Source organism: Apteryx rowi, unplaced genomic scaffold (genome assembly GCF_003343035.1).
Source record: "Apteryx rowi isolate R43461 unplaced genomic scaffold, aptRow1 scaffold_66, whole genome shotgun sequence".
NCBI lineage: Eukaryota > Metazoa > Chordata > Aves > Apterygiformes > Apterygidae > Apteryx > Apteryx rowi.
Window position 1 is genome coordinate 2,247,779 of NW_020450938.1, and position 18,320 is coordinate 2,266,098.

Consider the following 18,320-nt stretch of genomic DNA (forward strand, 5'->3'; position numbering starts at 1 on the left):
AAGGTCATGCCTCGAGAGAAGGAGGTTTCCTTTCAGGTCGAAGCATCAAAAGGGCAGTGGTGGATATAATGGAAATAATATAAAGCTCCACTCCCACATCGCACCCTATCCCTTCCAGTATCTTGGCGGAAGTTGCCTTTTCCAACTGTTCTGCAATAAAGGGGAGGGTCAGGGTGCACTGTGAGCAGATGCAAATGGTAACTCCTACTGGACCAGAGAGATGGACTTGCACTGGAATGTAATACACAGCATGCAAGGTCCCACATCTAGGGGAAGTAATGCAACTTTCTCAGGTAAGACGGAGGCTCTTCAGTTGGGAACAGCTATGATGAGCAGAGATCTGAACGGATTAGCTGATCACAGGGTAACTGAGCTGCCACCATGAAGCAGTCATGAAAGAAGCAAAGGTGACCCCCACCTGTTTCAGTCATTTTCAAAAGAGAGAGGAACTGGTCCAGTCACACTGGAACAGTGTGTACAGGTCTTGTCATCCAGGTGCAAGAAATATGAACTCAAACTTAAGCATGCAACGTTACTAGGCTAATCAGAGAAGTATGAAAAAAGTAAATAAATAAATAAATAAATAAATAAAGCCTGTTTTAAAAGATGAGGCTGAAAGGGCTTGGCATGTTTGGAATAGTAAAACCAAGACTGTGAAAGCATGTAATTGTTTTCTGCACTTTAAACTTGTTGATTTGTCCCTTGATATCAGGTATGGAGAGTATGATGCAAAAATAAGTGTTTATGAAAACTGTCAGGCTGCAAAATTAAGACAAAAACTCTAATTAAAAAAGCTAATCTATATCCTATCCTCTCTGCCCAGAGAAATTTCCCCACTGAGGAGACTTCCAAACTGGAAGTAGATAAGATACCCTGCCTTAAATATTATTCAACAGTCAAACAGCAAAAACCAGACAGTTGGAGCTCTAGCAGAAGAGTCATAACCCTTTCTCCATCTGCCATTTGYAGATTTTGGGGGTTTATAGCCTTTAATATTTGCAATGTAACTGACACCCAAAAGAAGCAGCTTAATGTTCACTAGGGTAAAGCTCATGGGTTTTCCCTCTATAAGGAAAATTCGCTTTCAATACACAACCCACATAAACACCTTCAAACTCTGCAGCTACCACATGGAATTTTTACATTTTAGTGAAAAAACAGAACAAATAAGAAAAAAGAGCCCTTGGTAAGAGAATCTAGTCTGGCAAGCACAGGTTAACTCAGGCTTCCTATAGGGAAATGTTTTAAAAACATTAAATAAACATAATTCAGTGACAACTACYGAATTTGGAGCTTTAATGGTCCATTATCACACCAGCTAGGTTTCCTCAGAATCCCAAAGATTTTTTCAGTGAAATGATCTGCAGTTGTAATTTCTTTTCTGCATGGTTAACAATCACTTCAGGATAAGCCTGCAAATAGCCTAGACACACTTGTTTTGACCTGGGCACTGCCTTGTTTAAATGATGAATCAGAAACATTTATTTTGGATTAGAATTAACAAAGGGGGAAAAAAAACAAACTCCAAAAAGCCAAAGCTCAAGACTACAGAAAATGATTTAAAGTGATGGTGTAATACATGCAACACCTAGTGTTGAGAGTGAGATGCTGTGAAATGAGGGCAAATTAATAATGGCTCCCACTAATTCTTTTTCTTTTACAAATTTGAATTTTGCTTCCATGTGAAGTCTGCAGCTAAATAACGGTACAGAAAAGGTAGAAGCATTCAATAAACAATTCCATTTTATATTTGGATAAAATATGAATGGGCAATTTTTATGAGAGGAAAACAAAGTACTGTAGGCACCTTCTTCGGTTACCTAATGGATTGTAATCAATAACTGCTGCACAAACTTCTAAATTCAACTCAAGTTAGAAGTAGCACAGCTCCTAGAAGCTCTGTCTCCTGGTTCTGCGAGACAAAGCACAACCCAAAATCAGCCAGGCAGTGCGTTAAGAAATCTGAAACTCACCAACACACGTCCGCCCATCTGCTGCAAACTGGTATCCATCAACACACTCACATCGGTAGGTTCCCGGCTGGTTACTGCACACTGCATTACTGCCACATAACACTGGTTGCTCTGAGCATTCATCAACATCTAGATTATTATAAGGATTCCAGTTATTACAATGCTGCATTCAATACAGGAGCCAGAAAAGCAGAAACTGTGCAACTGTTGAATAACAGCAACCTTCTGTATTTAATCCATATCTTGGATAGATCACACCTCTTATAATATATTAGTAACCTGAAAATAAGTTTTCAGGTAACTGTGCCCTCAGTTAATCTGCAAAAAATCAGAAGAGGTGCTACAGCAGGGTACTAAGGACAAGGGACAGGAAATCAAAGGGGGAAGAGGAGGAAGCACTGAGAAAGAAAATGCAGGCTACAAAGTGATTAGAAGTAGCGATGGCTACTGGGAGAACAGGAACTTTAGGAGAGAGTTCCCTTTTTGTTATCCACATATATCTCTAATCCACACTGCTGCTCAGCTCACAGGACTGGAAGACTGGGAGGGACAGTTGGCGCTGTTGTTCTCATTTGTGATTTTTTTTTTTTTTAACTCAGTTAACTCATAGGGATGCATATTTCATTAATACACTCATTTTCAAGAGGTGAAAATGTATTTGTGCTGTGATCTGATTATGAAACAAAAACCAAACACCTTAAAAAACACATGCTCTACAATAACCTGCAAATTCTTTTTAAGGACAGGAGACAACAAATACACAGAAGTAATGCGTATTATTATGTTAAGATACGGACTAAACTAACACTGGAGATAAAACCTTTAAATTTGGTTTTAAAGTACAGACTTTTGACCTTACATGCAATAACTAGGTTTATTCCAAAAGGTTACTGTCTGCTAATAAATATGCACACACATATAAGAGGTAGAGATCACATGTTCAAAAACTAAAATGATCTAAATTTTTACTAAATAGTGCTACGTAACAGTCAGCAACTGGAGTTTAGCTAACTTAACATGTGGAAGACATTTGCTCATGTGGAGATTTTGCTTCATTACTTTCTGCTGCAAGTTGTGTACCTCATATCTTGCATAATCAGATTTTAAAATCCTCCAGTAAGCACGGGGCCTTTATTAAGTTTCTAATATGATCTGGGGCATGCAGAACAGATTAAAATATGAAAGAGAAGAAAACTTCGTACTGCAAAGCAATCCTAGCTTTGTCAACCTAACAACACACTTCATGCCAAGATGAAAACTAAATAAAGAAGTGGAGCTTTAACCTTTTTTATAACTCTTACAAAGGATCTCAGAATCCTGTCATATACTACAGAGAGCAGATTTTAGGCAACAGGAATGCTGTACAGAGCTGGAGAATGAAAGATTTCTTGAAAAAAAGTTTCTAGTTAGATCTTGAAAAAGATGGTTTCAAGGGGCTCCATCGCAGCCCTGTATCCTATGCACCTGTTCTCTGTATGCAAGTGCGTATGCCATTCCTCCTCTCCCTCAAGAACTTTCAACGTAGCAGACTGATTTTAACCAGATTTTACAGTAAAATTCTCACAGGTAAGTTCCTACAAGTTTTATGAAAACAGGAATTAGGTATGAAAGATGCCTTGTAAGCTAGCAAGAAATACTCAAGTTTGACCCTTCAGGGGAGATAAATTTGCTTAAATTGGTTATTCAGATATGCCGGCTGTTCCAGCATCCCTCTCAACTATCTCTCCCAAAACCAACCTCTTAGGACAGTTCATTTTACTGGAATAGCTAGTCCTGAAGGTCAACTCATTCCAAAGAAACCAGACTCTGCGTTAGCTGTCATTTTGTAATGAAAGGCTTCTCATACCATAACAAACATGTCCATCTCCACGGAAGCCAACTGAACATTCACAGAAGAAATGGTTCCCCATTCCTGGACGACATATTGCATTGGTGTCACAGTTATGGGTACCAGTGTAGCAAGGATTCCGGTTAATATCAGCAGAACCATCTGACAAGAGAGACCATGTTTAGTCATAATGACTCTGTCCAAGTAGAAGGACCAAGATACAGCCCAGAAGATTGCTTGTAGTGTGCATCAAATAAGGAAAGAGAACATGTTTTGCACTAGGAAGAGGGGGCCCTGCAGGCAATATGCAGGATGTGAGTCTCAAATATATGACAACAGCACCTGTATTCCTTGTTACTTCTGCAAAGAATTGTTGAGCTAAAAACAAACAAAAAAAGAAAACCAACTGAAAAACTGACAAAGATAACAACTGACCCTATGCCCCAAATATGATTCTTAATGCCCATTTTGTTCATTGTAATTAGTAGAACTTTATCTTTGGAGTAAAAATAGATAGATAGATAGATAGATAGATAGATTAAAAAAAAGAGCACAGTGCTTCCTGTGCTCATCTGATACACATTTTCATATTGTTCCTTTGCTTTCTTCTGATTTTAGTGCATTTGGAAAAAATTGGAGACAGGCTCACAAGCAACCTTTCCAGGAAAAAAAATAAAAAAAAATAGAACAACTGCAAATTAAGGAAACACATTGACAAAATGCTAGCAAGTTTTCAGCTAGTCTCAATAAGACATTTCATAAGCTGCCTAACTTCCAAAGATATAGTGTCATGTTTCAAGGTGAACTATAGAAACTAGTCTTTCCAATGGCAGATCTTATTCCCCTGTTCTCCCCTTTGTTCTGTCAATAAAAAAAAAAAAAAAAAATTAACAAAGGAACAATAATTCAGGTAAAGATCAATGATACATTCCATGCATCTAAGCAGCAATAGATTCAAGCTGATATGTGGAGAATATTTCAATGAATTCAGCACACAAACTCCACTCGATTTCAAGAGGAGATAAGCACCTCCCCCAAGTAAAAATACACCCTTCAACAGTGTTATTTTTCTTCTTAATGGATGGAAACAGACTTTCAGTGACCTATGCAACTAATTAATTCATTAGCACCCAGCTAAGTTAGGCTAGAAGAATATAGGAGCTTGGCTCTTAACTATTCTTGAAAGAGAAAAAATGAAAGATTTCCAATTCATACATACCACTGATTGGGCCGATGGAATTACTCATGGCATATCGCAGAATCTGCTCATCTTTGTTATACAGGACAAACACACTGTCTACTGAGAGCTGCTGAGTAGCAGAAGTGGCATGGTGAGAGTCATCATGAATGCATTCATCAAAGGAGATGGTTTGTCGCCACTGATAGGCAGCCGTGTAAGAGGAAGCAATCCCATCCCTTTCCGGCTCTGTCACTGTGTACTCCCTGGTGGACAATGAAGTGATCACTGTAGAATGGCAACAAACAGCAAGAAGCTATTAAAGCAGACCTATTTCCAGGCAAAGGAATAAAATGTCACTTGACTAGGCTTATTTTGTTCTCAGATAGCAAAGCCTTGAAGAACGAGCCATATAATATACCTAGACAAAATCTAAAAATTGAACTTTACTCTGGGGCGTGATGCTTCCCCCAGAGGGGATAGCCTTTCTGCAGAGTAGGCAGATGTTTAACACAGCATACACTGCCCAAACAACTCCTCTGAAACTTTGAAGTAGTTTGGCACTAAGTGGAAGCTTCTTGTTGCCTCCAAGACATCACAGTTCACAACAATAGGCGAAACAGAAAGAGGGGTTCAAAACTGGCTACTGAAGCCAGACCCTAGTGGAAATAGAGCAGCAATGATGCAGCTACACCAGTTTGAGCTGTCTCTAGCAATCAGAACATGCCCTTGGAGCGAAGTGTATTCTCCCAAGTATCCAAATGCACTCGGCTGCTTGGGTACACCCCAGGCTGCTGCATCTTTATTGCTCTTTGACAGTGGGGCTGGCTGGCCGGCAGCAACACTCCAGCCACACTTTGATTTTGTTGTGTTGAAACACCCATGATTTTATCCAAGAAGAAGAAAGCAAAATGAGAGGTATCCTACTGTAAATGGTGACATGAAACACAGATCGCTCTTACCAAATCTCAGACTTTGAAAGAAGGAATTGAGAAAAGCACTGAAAAGATAGTGAGAAAAAATTGGTAATGAAATTAAGAGCGTTTTAATTTTCTGGTCAGTCATTCAAATTAAATTCAAATGATACTGACAAATGCTTGTTACCAGCATATGGCATGGTCACTGCTATGCAGCTTATGTAACATGTACTGGGGCATAAACAGTTTGTACGCTTTCGCTGGACAAGACCAAAGCCTGCTTAATGACAAAATCCCTACAGATATGTATATCCCAGTCYAGCTCCTACTGAAGAGCTGTGGACACCACAAAAAGTTTTGTAAGCTGTATGACTGCCATCAGCAGTGTAAGAACAAGACCAATGGAAAGGGAATCTGGTGTGTTTTGCAAACATCAGTTCACAGAAAGTTAAACTCAGAAACTCTTCAATAAAAAGATTAGAAGTATTTGCATTGCCTCAGTTACAATCCACCTTTTCCAGGACCTGTTCCTAAGAGGCAAAAAACAACTTTGTATTAATTGAAGAATCAAAAATACACCTGTGAAGAATGCAATAAAATAACATTTTTTCAGATTGTCTTACTTTCCACTCTGAGAAACATGCACTCTCATATGATTTCATTCTTAGGGCACCTTACCAGAACTAGAAGTGTGATAGAGCTCAGTGTATGGTTCTATATGGACTGATGAATCAGAGGGGATCTCAGGTATTCTGCCCTCCATTTCTGTGCTGATGGTAAGGTGACCATGCTCATCAATTCCACTGAATTTCTGTTTGATAACCAGCTTCTCGTTGTTGCCAAGAAAGGTTACTTCAGTTTGCCGTGTAAACTCACCACCTAAAGAAACAGTATTAGTTAAAGCACTTAATAGTAATTTCTGAATCCTTCTATCAAACTATTGTTTCTAGTAGCTAAAATATAAATCAGTATTTTCTGCCAGCTTTTATGCAGTGTAATTGCTAATGTTTTSGGTTCCTACAGAAATAACTTCCAGAGGTGTACAGATAATACCTTTGGATACTGTAAGTAAACTATCTTAAGCATTGAACATGCTGAGCTGCAAGTAAGCCTGAAGTAGTAGTTAAAAAAGTTCACCAAAACCTTTGATTTTATCATATTAGTTAAAATGGGAAAGGAGTTGTACATTTTAGGGAAAATATCTCCATTGAAAATACAGTCAGTTAAAGAGATTCAATACACTTATTTCCAAATCAAAATCAAGAGAAATGCATGTTGTAAATTCCAGGAAAAACCTTAAACACACAAAATCAAAAAAAAAAAAAGTTATGCTCAGCTAACACAATGATGATATTAATCTAAATTCACACTACAGCACTGTAAAGGAAAAAAAAGAAAGCACGTGTTCTCCTAAAACAGGCTGGACCTACGGCTTAAATTCACGTGCACAAGTAAGAGTCCAGGCCCATATCTACTTATGAAGAGCCTTAATTCTGAAGTGGGGTTTCCTCAAACAAGTTAAAAGACTCATTAGCATCTCATGCAGAAATTCCTTGTTTAGAATTTCAGACCTTCACGAGGTCAGACTTCCACTGTGTTTTGTGCCCTTGGCACAATCTAAGACAGACCTAATTAGATATTAATTCCCTGAAAAGAAGTCTGTCAGGAGAATGAAATCAGCAACAGAGACGGGAGGCAGCAAGGAGGTGAAAATGCAGCTAGGGTGCAGCTCTAGAAGACCACTGGCAATTAATATGTTACACCTCTTGTAGACTACAGGCATCTTATTGCAGTAGTTCTGCATACTTTGCTACCAAAAATCAGATAATTTCTTATAATCTGTTTCTTATATGGGAACTGGCCAATTCATTCTCCTTGGCCGATCCGTTATCCTTCTCTGTAAGAGACTTACATGCTTGTGCACTGATTGTAAAATAGAAATCCCAATATCAATACAATGTAAACAGGAAAAATGAAAAGGATCATGACAAAGCAATCCATTTTCAACTCAGAACAAGTAAATTTTTCACCCTGTATTGCTTCTAGATAAGCATTTCTTTTATCTCAAGCCAGATGAAAGAATAACACCATTTTTAAACACTATTTTAATTAAAAAGTTACCAGTAACACTGAATCCATTTTTATATCCTTCTTGTTCCACAGCAAACATCCATCCTATGATACCTCCAATAGAGGCAAGAGGCAGTAAAGAATACCCCAAAGTCTCTGGGATTGTGCTGATGGCAGTGTAGGCACGCCCTTGGTTCATCACAACATAAGAGTGGAGGTCAGTATTCTCAAATATCACTGGAACTGGGTTATTTCCCACAAAGATTCTTCCTTTGACTTTCCCATTGACCCTCTGAGGAGATCCTGGCAAATCAATACAGTGAATCAGAATAAAATGACAGTTCTCACATACTCTCCAAGAAACATGTTCAGAGCATTCACTGTGTTCAAAGATATTAATATCAACACGAAGAGCAAAAACAACAAACAAGCAAAAAACAATTAAATAGACAGGCTAGGCAGGAAACTGCCTACAAACAGTGTGTGAATTTGGTTATATATGTTTTTGTCATTACACGGTGACTGAATGGCTATAACTGCCTAAAGAGATGTTTGTTATCCTCATTAACAATTTTTCATCTGTGGATAACTCAATGAACAGACTAAGTTGTTACAGTATCTCTGACCATAAGTGGCATACAGTAATTTCAGTGGAAGATCACACTTCATATCAATACCTCCTGAATGCAAATTTGGTCATCCCCTATTAGAAGGCTACCACCATTAGGCATTCAGAATAACTTGATTATTTACCTGAAGATGTGGAAAATAAACCCACTTTAGAGAAAAATTGTTTTAAGAAGAAGTATAGAGGTAGTTACGTTGGATTACTAAGTGTCTTCTATATATAATTTCCTAAGTACCTAAGATAAGCTCATGTTGCATTATCATCAGAGGCTTTGTTTCCTTCTCTGGAAAATCCATCAACTGAATGCTAAGCAGTAGTTTTTGCTTTCCTGCCTTATAAAACATGAAGTCTGCAGTCAGCTATTTTAGTTGTTGAAATGCATCTATAGTCTGAGTCAAGTCACTGTGAGGATTACCAGTGTATACATAAGAAATTCCTTCATGGATCTTGCACAGGAACAAAGTTTAAATGGATATCTAACAAAAACCTGGCAGATTAGCCCTTTAGTAAAGAAGCTTAAGAATCAGATAAAGAAGAGCCATGCTTTTTACTTTGATGATCAAAGTTAATTTGCTCATCCCTTTTAAATTGTCCATTTCTAGACTGGTGACCAGATCAGATTATACAACACATTGGAACTTCATTACTGTAATTCCAGTAATAAACACTGGATGTTATGCTATTGATTAAGTTATGTCTGTTACATAGGAGTTTATTTGCTCTAAAAAGTCAAACTAAAATATAATGCATTTAATTGATCACCCAAAATAATTTGCTTCATTTAAAAAAACAATCCTTTTTTAAAGTATAGCTCACTTCTTAATATACCTTTCAAAACATCTCTATTGATAAATCTTTTAAGAAGTATTTATGACATATCTTTTTTTTACTCTTGAAAATAGGTTGTCTCATTCAAAAATGTCATGTGTAATTGCTGCATGTGTGTCCAATTTTCAAAAGTTACCTTCTGCTACACACTGTCTGCCATTTCCTTTGTAACCAGCAATACAACTGCAACAAAATCCATTGGGATAATCTTTGCAAATAGCATGAATGGAGCACCGGTGACGGTTGTTAGCACAGGTCTGTTGGACATCCGTGTGGTAGCGGAACACTGCAGAAAATAAGATCAGCCATTTAAACTAGAAGTAGCTACTATAGTATTCACACATCCCAGGTGTAGTTTTGAAATCCCAGTAGACTCACTGGATCAGGTTTTTCACATTGTCTTTACAGAAAACAAACAACTGCAATTGACTTATGCTAACGTTGCAATATGCAAGTAACAGTCCACTATTTTCCAGAAAACATCAGGGCTTCAGATGTTAGAAATCTGTGTAGTTCTATTGACTTCAGTGGATCTGTATTAATATACAGTGGTTTACAARCTGTCTTGGTGAAAAAAAAAATACACAGAAAGTTTAACATGTTCTGGTTTCCAAACCAAAGCAAAAAGTAGCCTCTCTAAACTCAGAACAAACCGCATCAATACAGTACTTAGGAGCCCGTACCAACTGATGTACCCTGTAATTCTAGCGGCTTACTCCATTAATTCATAGAGATGGCAATCTTCTCATCTAGTTCAAGGAACATTTAACATCTGGGCAGTCAGTCATACYGTTTTGAATTTTCTATAAACACTCCCTCAGAAGTTAGATTTGCCAATCCTGTCCTTGTAAAACACAAGGCCATGAAACCCTAAGTTGACAATTTTTACAGCAGATGCTATTCTCAGCCTTTATTAAATCACCTGTATTCAATAGCATGTCTATGAAAGGCAAAAAACTAGGTTTCAATAGATCTGATCATAAAATCCTTACTAGAAACAGCCAGTTAATGCAGCTATTGAAGTTCAGATCATACTTTTAACAACAGTCCTGGGTAAAAGACATGGATAAAGTAGTTTCTACCAAGAATGTGTTGGCTTTAGAAATACCAGTATCCCTATAGGAGGCTTTCCTTAGGACAGATTCAGGTCTCACAGATACATTGCAGACTTGCTCTCCTGTGAGCTTGACTAGTAGGATAAGTTGACTAAACTGGCAGGATCTGAATCAGAGGTGACATCCAACCTAACTGCCTCCATGAATAACACAAACTCATTAAATATGCGCAGATTTTTAAATATGAAGGTAGTGAGAAGGAAACAGATTACTCCTTTAATAACTCAATTTCATGTGCATCTCTGATTTTTTCCAACCTACCCACCGTACAAGGACCCAAGCACTACAAGAGACCTTACCTATCCCAGTTTCATCAAATTCTTCCACATCTATGACCTGGGGTTGTTGTGGCGGGAACTGCTGAACTTGGAACTGGCGAGGTGGAGCTTTTGCTGTTGGGAAATCTTGCTGACCGTAAAAAGACTCAGTTGAAGGTGTTTCTGTTACATCTTGGTATGAAGTCATAAAGTCTTCTGCAGGTAGGTGAGAAACACTAAATGTAATGTGGGGCTGATCCCCTTCTGTACTGTCCATAGTGCTGGTTACGTGTTCCAGTCTTATTTCAGTGGAGCCATAATCTGACATAAACGGTTTTGAAGTCATCTCTTGGTCTTGTTCACTTGACTCTAGGCTCTCCAAAACGCTGCTGATCTTGGCAGGCACAATACTGTCAGACGTGCTACCAATCTCAAACACCCAGACACCTTGCCTGCCAGCATTGCTACCTCTGTCAAAGAGAAGCATATGCCAAATCGAACTGGTCAAGTACAAATTCTGTGATATTTACATCCTACACATAAAATGTTATACTCCACTGAGAAATACCAGGACAAAACTGCTGGGTTATCTTTTTCTACATAGTACTAAATAGGTACAGTTTATTAAGCTATAACACACCCCTGAGAGTTTGGGCAGCATTTACCTTCCACAGCCAGAGCTCTCCTTGAGAACTTCTACCCTCCTTGCCTCCAAAGAGATGGGAACAAAAGGAGGAGACATCTGAGCCACAAAGATTTTCTTAACAGTTGTTAGACCTTTCTAACACATTCCCTTTTATTCTTGCCCACATTTTTGCAGAAAAAACTGTACAGGTAAAAGTATTAAGAGTTAAAGTACTAAATAAGTGCCAATTTTTAGAAGGGCTGAGTATACAGCAGCTACCAGTGACAACAGGACTATGGATTTCTGACAAATTAGACCAAAGTCCTTATATTCTTTGAGAGGGTGTATATTTATCACTGGCAGGCAGACTTTGCGATTTCTCATGCAGTCGCTAATGGCATCTTGTAATTTCTCATTGTCTCATGCTGCAATTATTAAAAAGAATGTGGAACTCCTCGGTATTTTCTTGGGGAGTTTAAACAAACAAAAGAAGCATACTTCTGTAGGTTTCTGATGGTGCCTTCATCATTAGCAATGACATTGTAGGATCCTGGTTTTTCCCAAAAGTAGTAATTTGTAGAGGCTTGACTAAAGCCAACCATAGCAGGAATCTTTCCATCATCATTCTTGGAGTATGTACTATAGAACTGCAAACTATCTTCTGGATAAAGGAAAATAGCATAGGAACTGGAGTCAGAAGAGGCTAAAACAGCCTGGAATGTGTTTCTCTGTGAAGAAAATTTAAAATCCACTTACTCATGGAAAAATAGTCAAGATAGACAACAGGATGATATTTTACAGTCAAAATCTGAGTTTCTGTAAGAGGTAATGTATCATGTACTTATTATAGACTGGTCAACCAACTTTTCAGATAAATCAATATTAAGCAAGCTTACGTTTTGCTATGGTAGTTTTTGCTTAAATATTGATAAATATTAAAAGGTAAGTTAAAGGTGTTACAAAATAGCCATAGAGGCTGCCTAAAACACAACAGTCCTAAATTCTATAACATGCAGAGCATGCTAGACAGTCTCCTTAAAACAGAGTGATGTACTAGACTAATTAGAAAGATGTATAAAATTGATATGAGTATATTTATAAACAGAATATTTAAAGAAGAGTTCAAGTTTTATGTTGTTGCAACTCTGTCATTCTCTGTAGGAACACTCCTACATACTGTAGGAACCATCAAGACAGTACCTCATACATCAGCTACTCATCACTACCACAGTGTGGAACCATTACTGTGAAACAGTTGTTGTGCCAAGTCAGGCACAAGAAATTATGTTAGGCAAAATAAGATCTGCTAAGTCACAGTGATGCTCTCAACTTAATACATTGTGAGCAGATTCACCAGCTGGGATTATTACAGTGCATAGTTACACATGTTCTGAAGTCTTTGCAGGATGGTACCTTACATGTTTCAAAAAGGGAAAATGAAATGCAAGTAATACAAAAAATAAGCTTCTTCCAAATAAGCCACCTACTTCTTCAATCAAGGAAGATAAATAGTCTCTTACCAAAAGAGTAGCTACAATATATGAGCTTTTTGTGAATGCAATGTCATCCATTGAAAATGAGTTCACAGTTTAGCATAATTAAAGTTTCTACTAGTCCATATACCTATCACATTTTGGATAGTTTGATACCAAATAAAATGACTTAAAGAGTCTGTTGAACAGTGCAAGCCAGCTGGATTATACCGCACAGATACAGAGCAGGACATCCTAGTATTTCCAGCTATTGCCACATCACAACTAACAGATTCAAAATAAGGATTGTTGGGCAATACAAAGAAATTCATCTATTTAGGCTTAAGCATTTTCTTCTAAATGACTAAAATACTATAAAAGTCAAGTAAAAATTCTGGAAACTCCCATCTTGCTACATCCCTTTCAACAACAAAAGAATACATTCTTAACTGTACAGGATTTATTTACACACAAAGGAATTCAAGCCTTCAGAACAATAGATTATGGTGTGAAACTTCTGCTGAACTTGCTGTCCAACATGTATTAAAGCTCTGCTTAACATTCACCTTTTCTTTCAAAGTAACATCTTCTCCAGGTGCCCGGTAAGGAGCCACAAGCTTCCACGTAACAATCACAACACTGCTAGGATCAAATGTAGTCTCAGGAAAACCTCTTTTGATGTAGTCTGAAGCAAGCTGTAAGACATCTGGGGATGAATCTTCTCTGTAATACACATTTCCATGTCCATCTGTTGTGTCCAGATCAGCCATAAAGGGAGCAATAGCCCCAAAACTGACTGGGAACTGACCAAGATATTCTTCTTCATTTGAAGGTTCATTCACTGCAATAATCCCATTAGTGGCAATCTAATAAAAAAGTGGAAATCATAAGATAAATACTGTTCATATGACTGTCTCCCACACCTATGTGCTTGAGATCATGGTATTTTCATTGTATTTCTAAAATAAACTGAGCTAAAAGTCAGTCTGGTATTTGTGAAGTAACTGAAATTTTACAAGTTTTGTTTTGTTTTATATCCCAAGTCAGGAGTCTTAGGATTTCAGTTCCCCAAAAGTCTACTTTAGGGATAAACCAACCTTCTCCCTCCAGAACAAGATTTTAGGTATTTAAATTTCAAATTTTTATTGCCTCTTCTAACAAATATGTACAGAACCCCCACATTTCACATGTTTCCAGTTGTCTCACAAACCAAGACCCAGTGCATCCCTTCTGTGAGTCTGTAAAGAACTGTGCACAGACCCACTTAGATAATTATAAACTCATCTCACTTTTTCACTGTTCCTCTCTTGCAAAGTATTTTTACAACAGCAAGACTGGAGATGGTGGGGAGGAAGCAAGTACTTGCAAGAGTTTCTCCTCTGGTTAACCAGTAAGCTAAATTCTTACTTGGTGTTTAAAACAGAGCTGACTGCAGAGAAGCTGTATTGAAGTCACACCCCTGAGAATTTAACTTCTACTATGAAAGCAGAGGAGGCTTAATCTGAACAGTTTAGAAAACTGTTCATTCCTGTGAAAGTCTGGCACTGATGAAAAAGGGGAGAGGAGAAAGTAAGCAGCTCTCTCTTGTTCCCCTCATACACGAAGAAGTCATGCCACAACAGGTTGTACCATTTCCATGAAATCCTGCATAGGCTGTTAGGATGGAAGTGGTTCAGTTGAGCTTTTCTTTGCTAATACAGCACTGCCTCAGAAGGTGATAAGAGAATTTCTGGGCAAAATATCAGTCTACACAGAGAGGTCTACCCAAAAAGCTGCTCCATTCTGCTTAAATATTGTAATAGCTTAGGTGAAAGTCTTCTGAGACAATGACAGAGACTTTGACTGGCTGGGACTGCTCTAATTTTCACTTCACTACAACCATCCTCCTAGGAATTTTTTTGCCACTGTGCAAGGCAGACCACAATGAGCTGCTGCTTACTCTAGAAGCCAAGGAGACAGAGTCTGTATGACAGATACAGGCCATCCAGTAAATTCCCTCACAGCAGGGAACGACAGTTCCTCTTCAGGTGCCCTGTCACAGTAACATGGAGAACTGGCTCCATTACTTGAAAAAGATTTAGTATTAATAAATGCAAGTGAAACTCTTGGTCTGAAGACTGCAGACATGACTGGCTCAGGGAGATTTAACTGGCCAGTGAGATGATTACTTGCAGCCCACCACCTCTGACTGAAAAAAATGGAAAATGGCTTGATGCTAGGGCATGGCCTCATGTGACAGCCAACCCTCTTGACAGTGTATACAATAAACCAGGGCTGACTCTCGCAGAAGAGGCAAGCAAGACTACTGGTCTTGAGGCAGTGCATAGACTGCACTCCCACACACCTTTTTATTCCAGGCCCTTCTTCCAGGTGGGTATGGCACCATATGAATCAGACACATACAAATATATTTTCAGGTGTTTGATCCCCTGATACCAGAAACACATCTGACTACCTGCAGGCAGCCACGCGCTTGGACTCTGGAGCTGCTGCCACATATCCAGGTGGCTCACACGGGCACAGAGCTCCCAAAACTGGCACCACAAGCTGTGAAACTAAAAGAGCAATTTTCTACAGATTTGTCTCATTCACATGGATTATTGCATGTCCAAGAAGAACAAATTGCCACTGACCTTTTTCATGTTTGAGACATTCAGAATATATGTAACCTTTGTGAATGCCTGGAAGAACAYAAGAATTGCCACAGTGACTCAGACAGCAAAACCAGCTAACCCAGCATCCTGTCCCTGACTGCAGCCACTAGCTTACGGCCTCAGAAGAGCAAGAGAAAAACATGCACGTACTTCACCGAATACCAACCAGCTTCCAGGCATGTTCAGCTGAAGGGATTCCCTGTGGTTTGACTGTTTAGTCACCCTCAGTGGATCTCTTTCAAATATTTGTTAGTCTTCCCTTGAACACACATAAACTTTACACATCCACAAATTCCTTTAAAAAGGAATTCCACAGATCTGTGACTCATACTCCGAGCTCTCTTCTACTTTTTTTTTTTGTTTTGAACCTGGCTCCCTGCTTCATTTGATGGCCACTAGCTTTTGTACTCAGACACACTGTCAAATCCTGTCCAGTCTATCACCTCTCCTCTTGTGTAATCTCTCCTCCAGAACAAAGACTTCCAGCCTATTTACTCATTCCCTGCATAAAAGCTGTTCCATGTCTCTGATCCTTCTCATTGCCTCTGATTTTTTCTCCCCTCTGCCACTTTATCCTTCTGAAAACAAGGAGGCCAGTACTACATATATCTGTCAAGGCACAGATGAACCCCACATTCACACAGTGACATAATGATGATTTCCAGTTTGTACTGTACTCCTTTCCTAATACTCTGAACATTTGTTTCACTTTTTGACTACTACTGAGCCAATGTTTTTGTGGATTTTTTTTTTTAATCACACCTCCAAGATCTTGCTCTGGAATGACAACGGTCAGCTCAGTGTCTACCATTTTACCTGTGAAGCAAGGATTGCTTTTCCTTATTCACATTTATCTACAGTAGATTTCATCTCCTAATTATTATGCAGTCATTCATCCCTGTAAGGCCCTTTTGAAATACCTCCTAGTCATTTCCAGACGTTCTCTAGCATCTAATAAGCACTGCACTCACACTTCCTTTCAGGGGAAACATTATTAAAGGACACTTCACAAGAACTGTGAGGGCTACTGACATGAAACTTCTAGTGATCATAAAGATTTTAGGCTCCTGTTAAAGTTTATTGAAATTCACCAACAGGTTCAGAAGTTGCTTCATAATCTTTGCTTTCTCAACAAACCAAGCTAAAAACCTAAACACCCCAGAATTCAGTTGCTACTAAGGTTACTATATTTGTTGCTTGCAATGTAGAACGAAAACGCAAAGAGGAAAAGGAGAGAATTTGGTGGCCCCCATAAAAACAATCCAGATTTTAATTAGTCCGCTCAGCTCCTCACAGAAACAGCTGTTCCAAGGGAATGGAAAAGATATGTGAAGCTACAGAGCAAGCTGTTCACAGACTAATGCTTAATATTCCTGAAGAGACAGTGCAAAAACATCTGTATCCAAGATGACATCAGTAGTGGCAGAAATGAAGACAGAGCCCCTCCTCACACACACACACCCTTCCCACTTCTGCAGATTTGCTACTGCAGCAAAACAGGAAATAGATGAGTCTCTCAATATGTCTCACAGAAAACAAAGAGAGACTGTAGCACATTTCAACGTACCTGCTGTAGGCTTCTTTAGCACGGGTAACAATAGTACGTAACCAGTCAGCATGGGGCATGCAAGCCTGTCAGGTATCTTGGCTGCATATGTCTTGGCAACATCCTTTACAATGCAGACCACCATTACTACTGCTATATACAGCAAATCACAAAAAGGGTGGTGCAGGTACTTAAGCTACAAATCACCCCTTCATGTATTGCACACACCCACCCCTTGAGCCCTCCTTTGACTACCCAGGGTCAGAGCATGTGCCCTGCGAAAGGCCAGCAGTCAGCCATCTTGATACAGGATAATGGTCAACATGACGAACCATTGCCTCAACTTTGCAAATAGCTAACATGATGTATCAGAAGTGATTAAAAAAAATGGTTAACTATATGGACTATATCCTCACCAGATGCATAAGTAATTCAGTTAGAAGTTATAAATCAGTATTTAGATGCTACAGTGAAAAATACTACAGCAAAAGTTAAGATCATGTAAAAAACAAGAAGTTGCCTTTATTCATAAACAGTATATATAAGGTATTGAAGCACTATGTAATCTACACAAGCAGGATGGGAATGCAGGTCATGTTAGAAAAGGGGAGAAGAAGCAAATAAAGTGACCATTTTTCCTCTATTCTATTTGTGATTTACAGTGGCCGCAGATCCTAAAGTGAACTATGAATTTTAGGAACACAGAACTACAGAGACAAGGTGGGTTAACCCAGCACAGACTCCCCAATTGCAGGCAGCCATGCAACAGAAAGCTACTTCAGAATGGTTCCCACAACATCTGTTACACCTGCACACCATAAATCGTCACTGTAAAACAAAGCTAAGACTTATCCTCAAAATTAAAAGCCACCAGCTGTATTGTACCACTGGAAGACAGCAAGAAAGACAGTGAGCATTACAGTGGGCTTGCTAAGGCATGTTAGCACGGAGGTGGACTCCACCTTTAAAACTGGCACTTAAGAGTACCTGTTGCAGGTAGAGAGTAAGAATTTATAGTGTCAGGTCTAAGTTTTTCCCTTCCTTCTTCTTGCTTATACTTTTTGTACACAAGCAGTCCGAGTCCCACTCTAAATCTTCTTGTGAGGGATGACTGGTGTTTGAAAGAGCAGAGAATTAGTATAAAATATTTATCAGAGTTTAAGTGTGCAGACTTTGTGTCTACATGGTCCCCCCATTTATGCAACAGATTAAAATAACATTAAGATAAAA

At 38.7% G+C, this 18,320-nt stretch overlaps 1 protein-coding gene across 1 annotated transcript in view; it reads right to left on the reverse strand.

Annotated features, from left to right (window-relative positions):
• The window catches only part of NID1 (nidogen 1), a 41,227-nt gene extending 27,482 nt beyond the window's left edge, over positions 1–13,745 (reverse strand). The window contains exons 1-9 of the mRNA XM_026085072.1: positions 13,457–13,745; positions 11,917–12,146; positions 10,836–11,263; positions 9,558–9,707; positions 8,017–8,268; positions 6,574–6,774; positions 5,021–5,266; positions 3,820–3,963; positions 1,974–2,102 (exon numbers count right to left, since the gene is read on the reverse strand). Of these exons, the coding sequence (XP_025940857.1) occupies positions 1,974–2,102; positions 3,820–3,963; positions 5,021–5,266; positions 6,574–6,774; positions 8,017–8,268; positions 9,558–9,707; positions 10,836–11,263; positions 11,917–12,146; positions 13,457–13,660 (1,984 nt within the window). The 5' untranslated portion in view covers positions 13,661–13,745. The remainder of the gene's footprint in view (positions 1–1,973; positions 2,103–3,819; positions 3,964–5,020; positions 5,267–6,573; positions 6,775–8,016; positions 8,269–9,557; positions 9,708–10,835; positions 11,264–11,916; positions 12,147–13,456) is intronic.
• Positions 13,746–18,320: the final 4,575 nt, after the last annotated feature.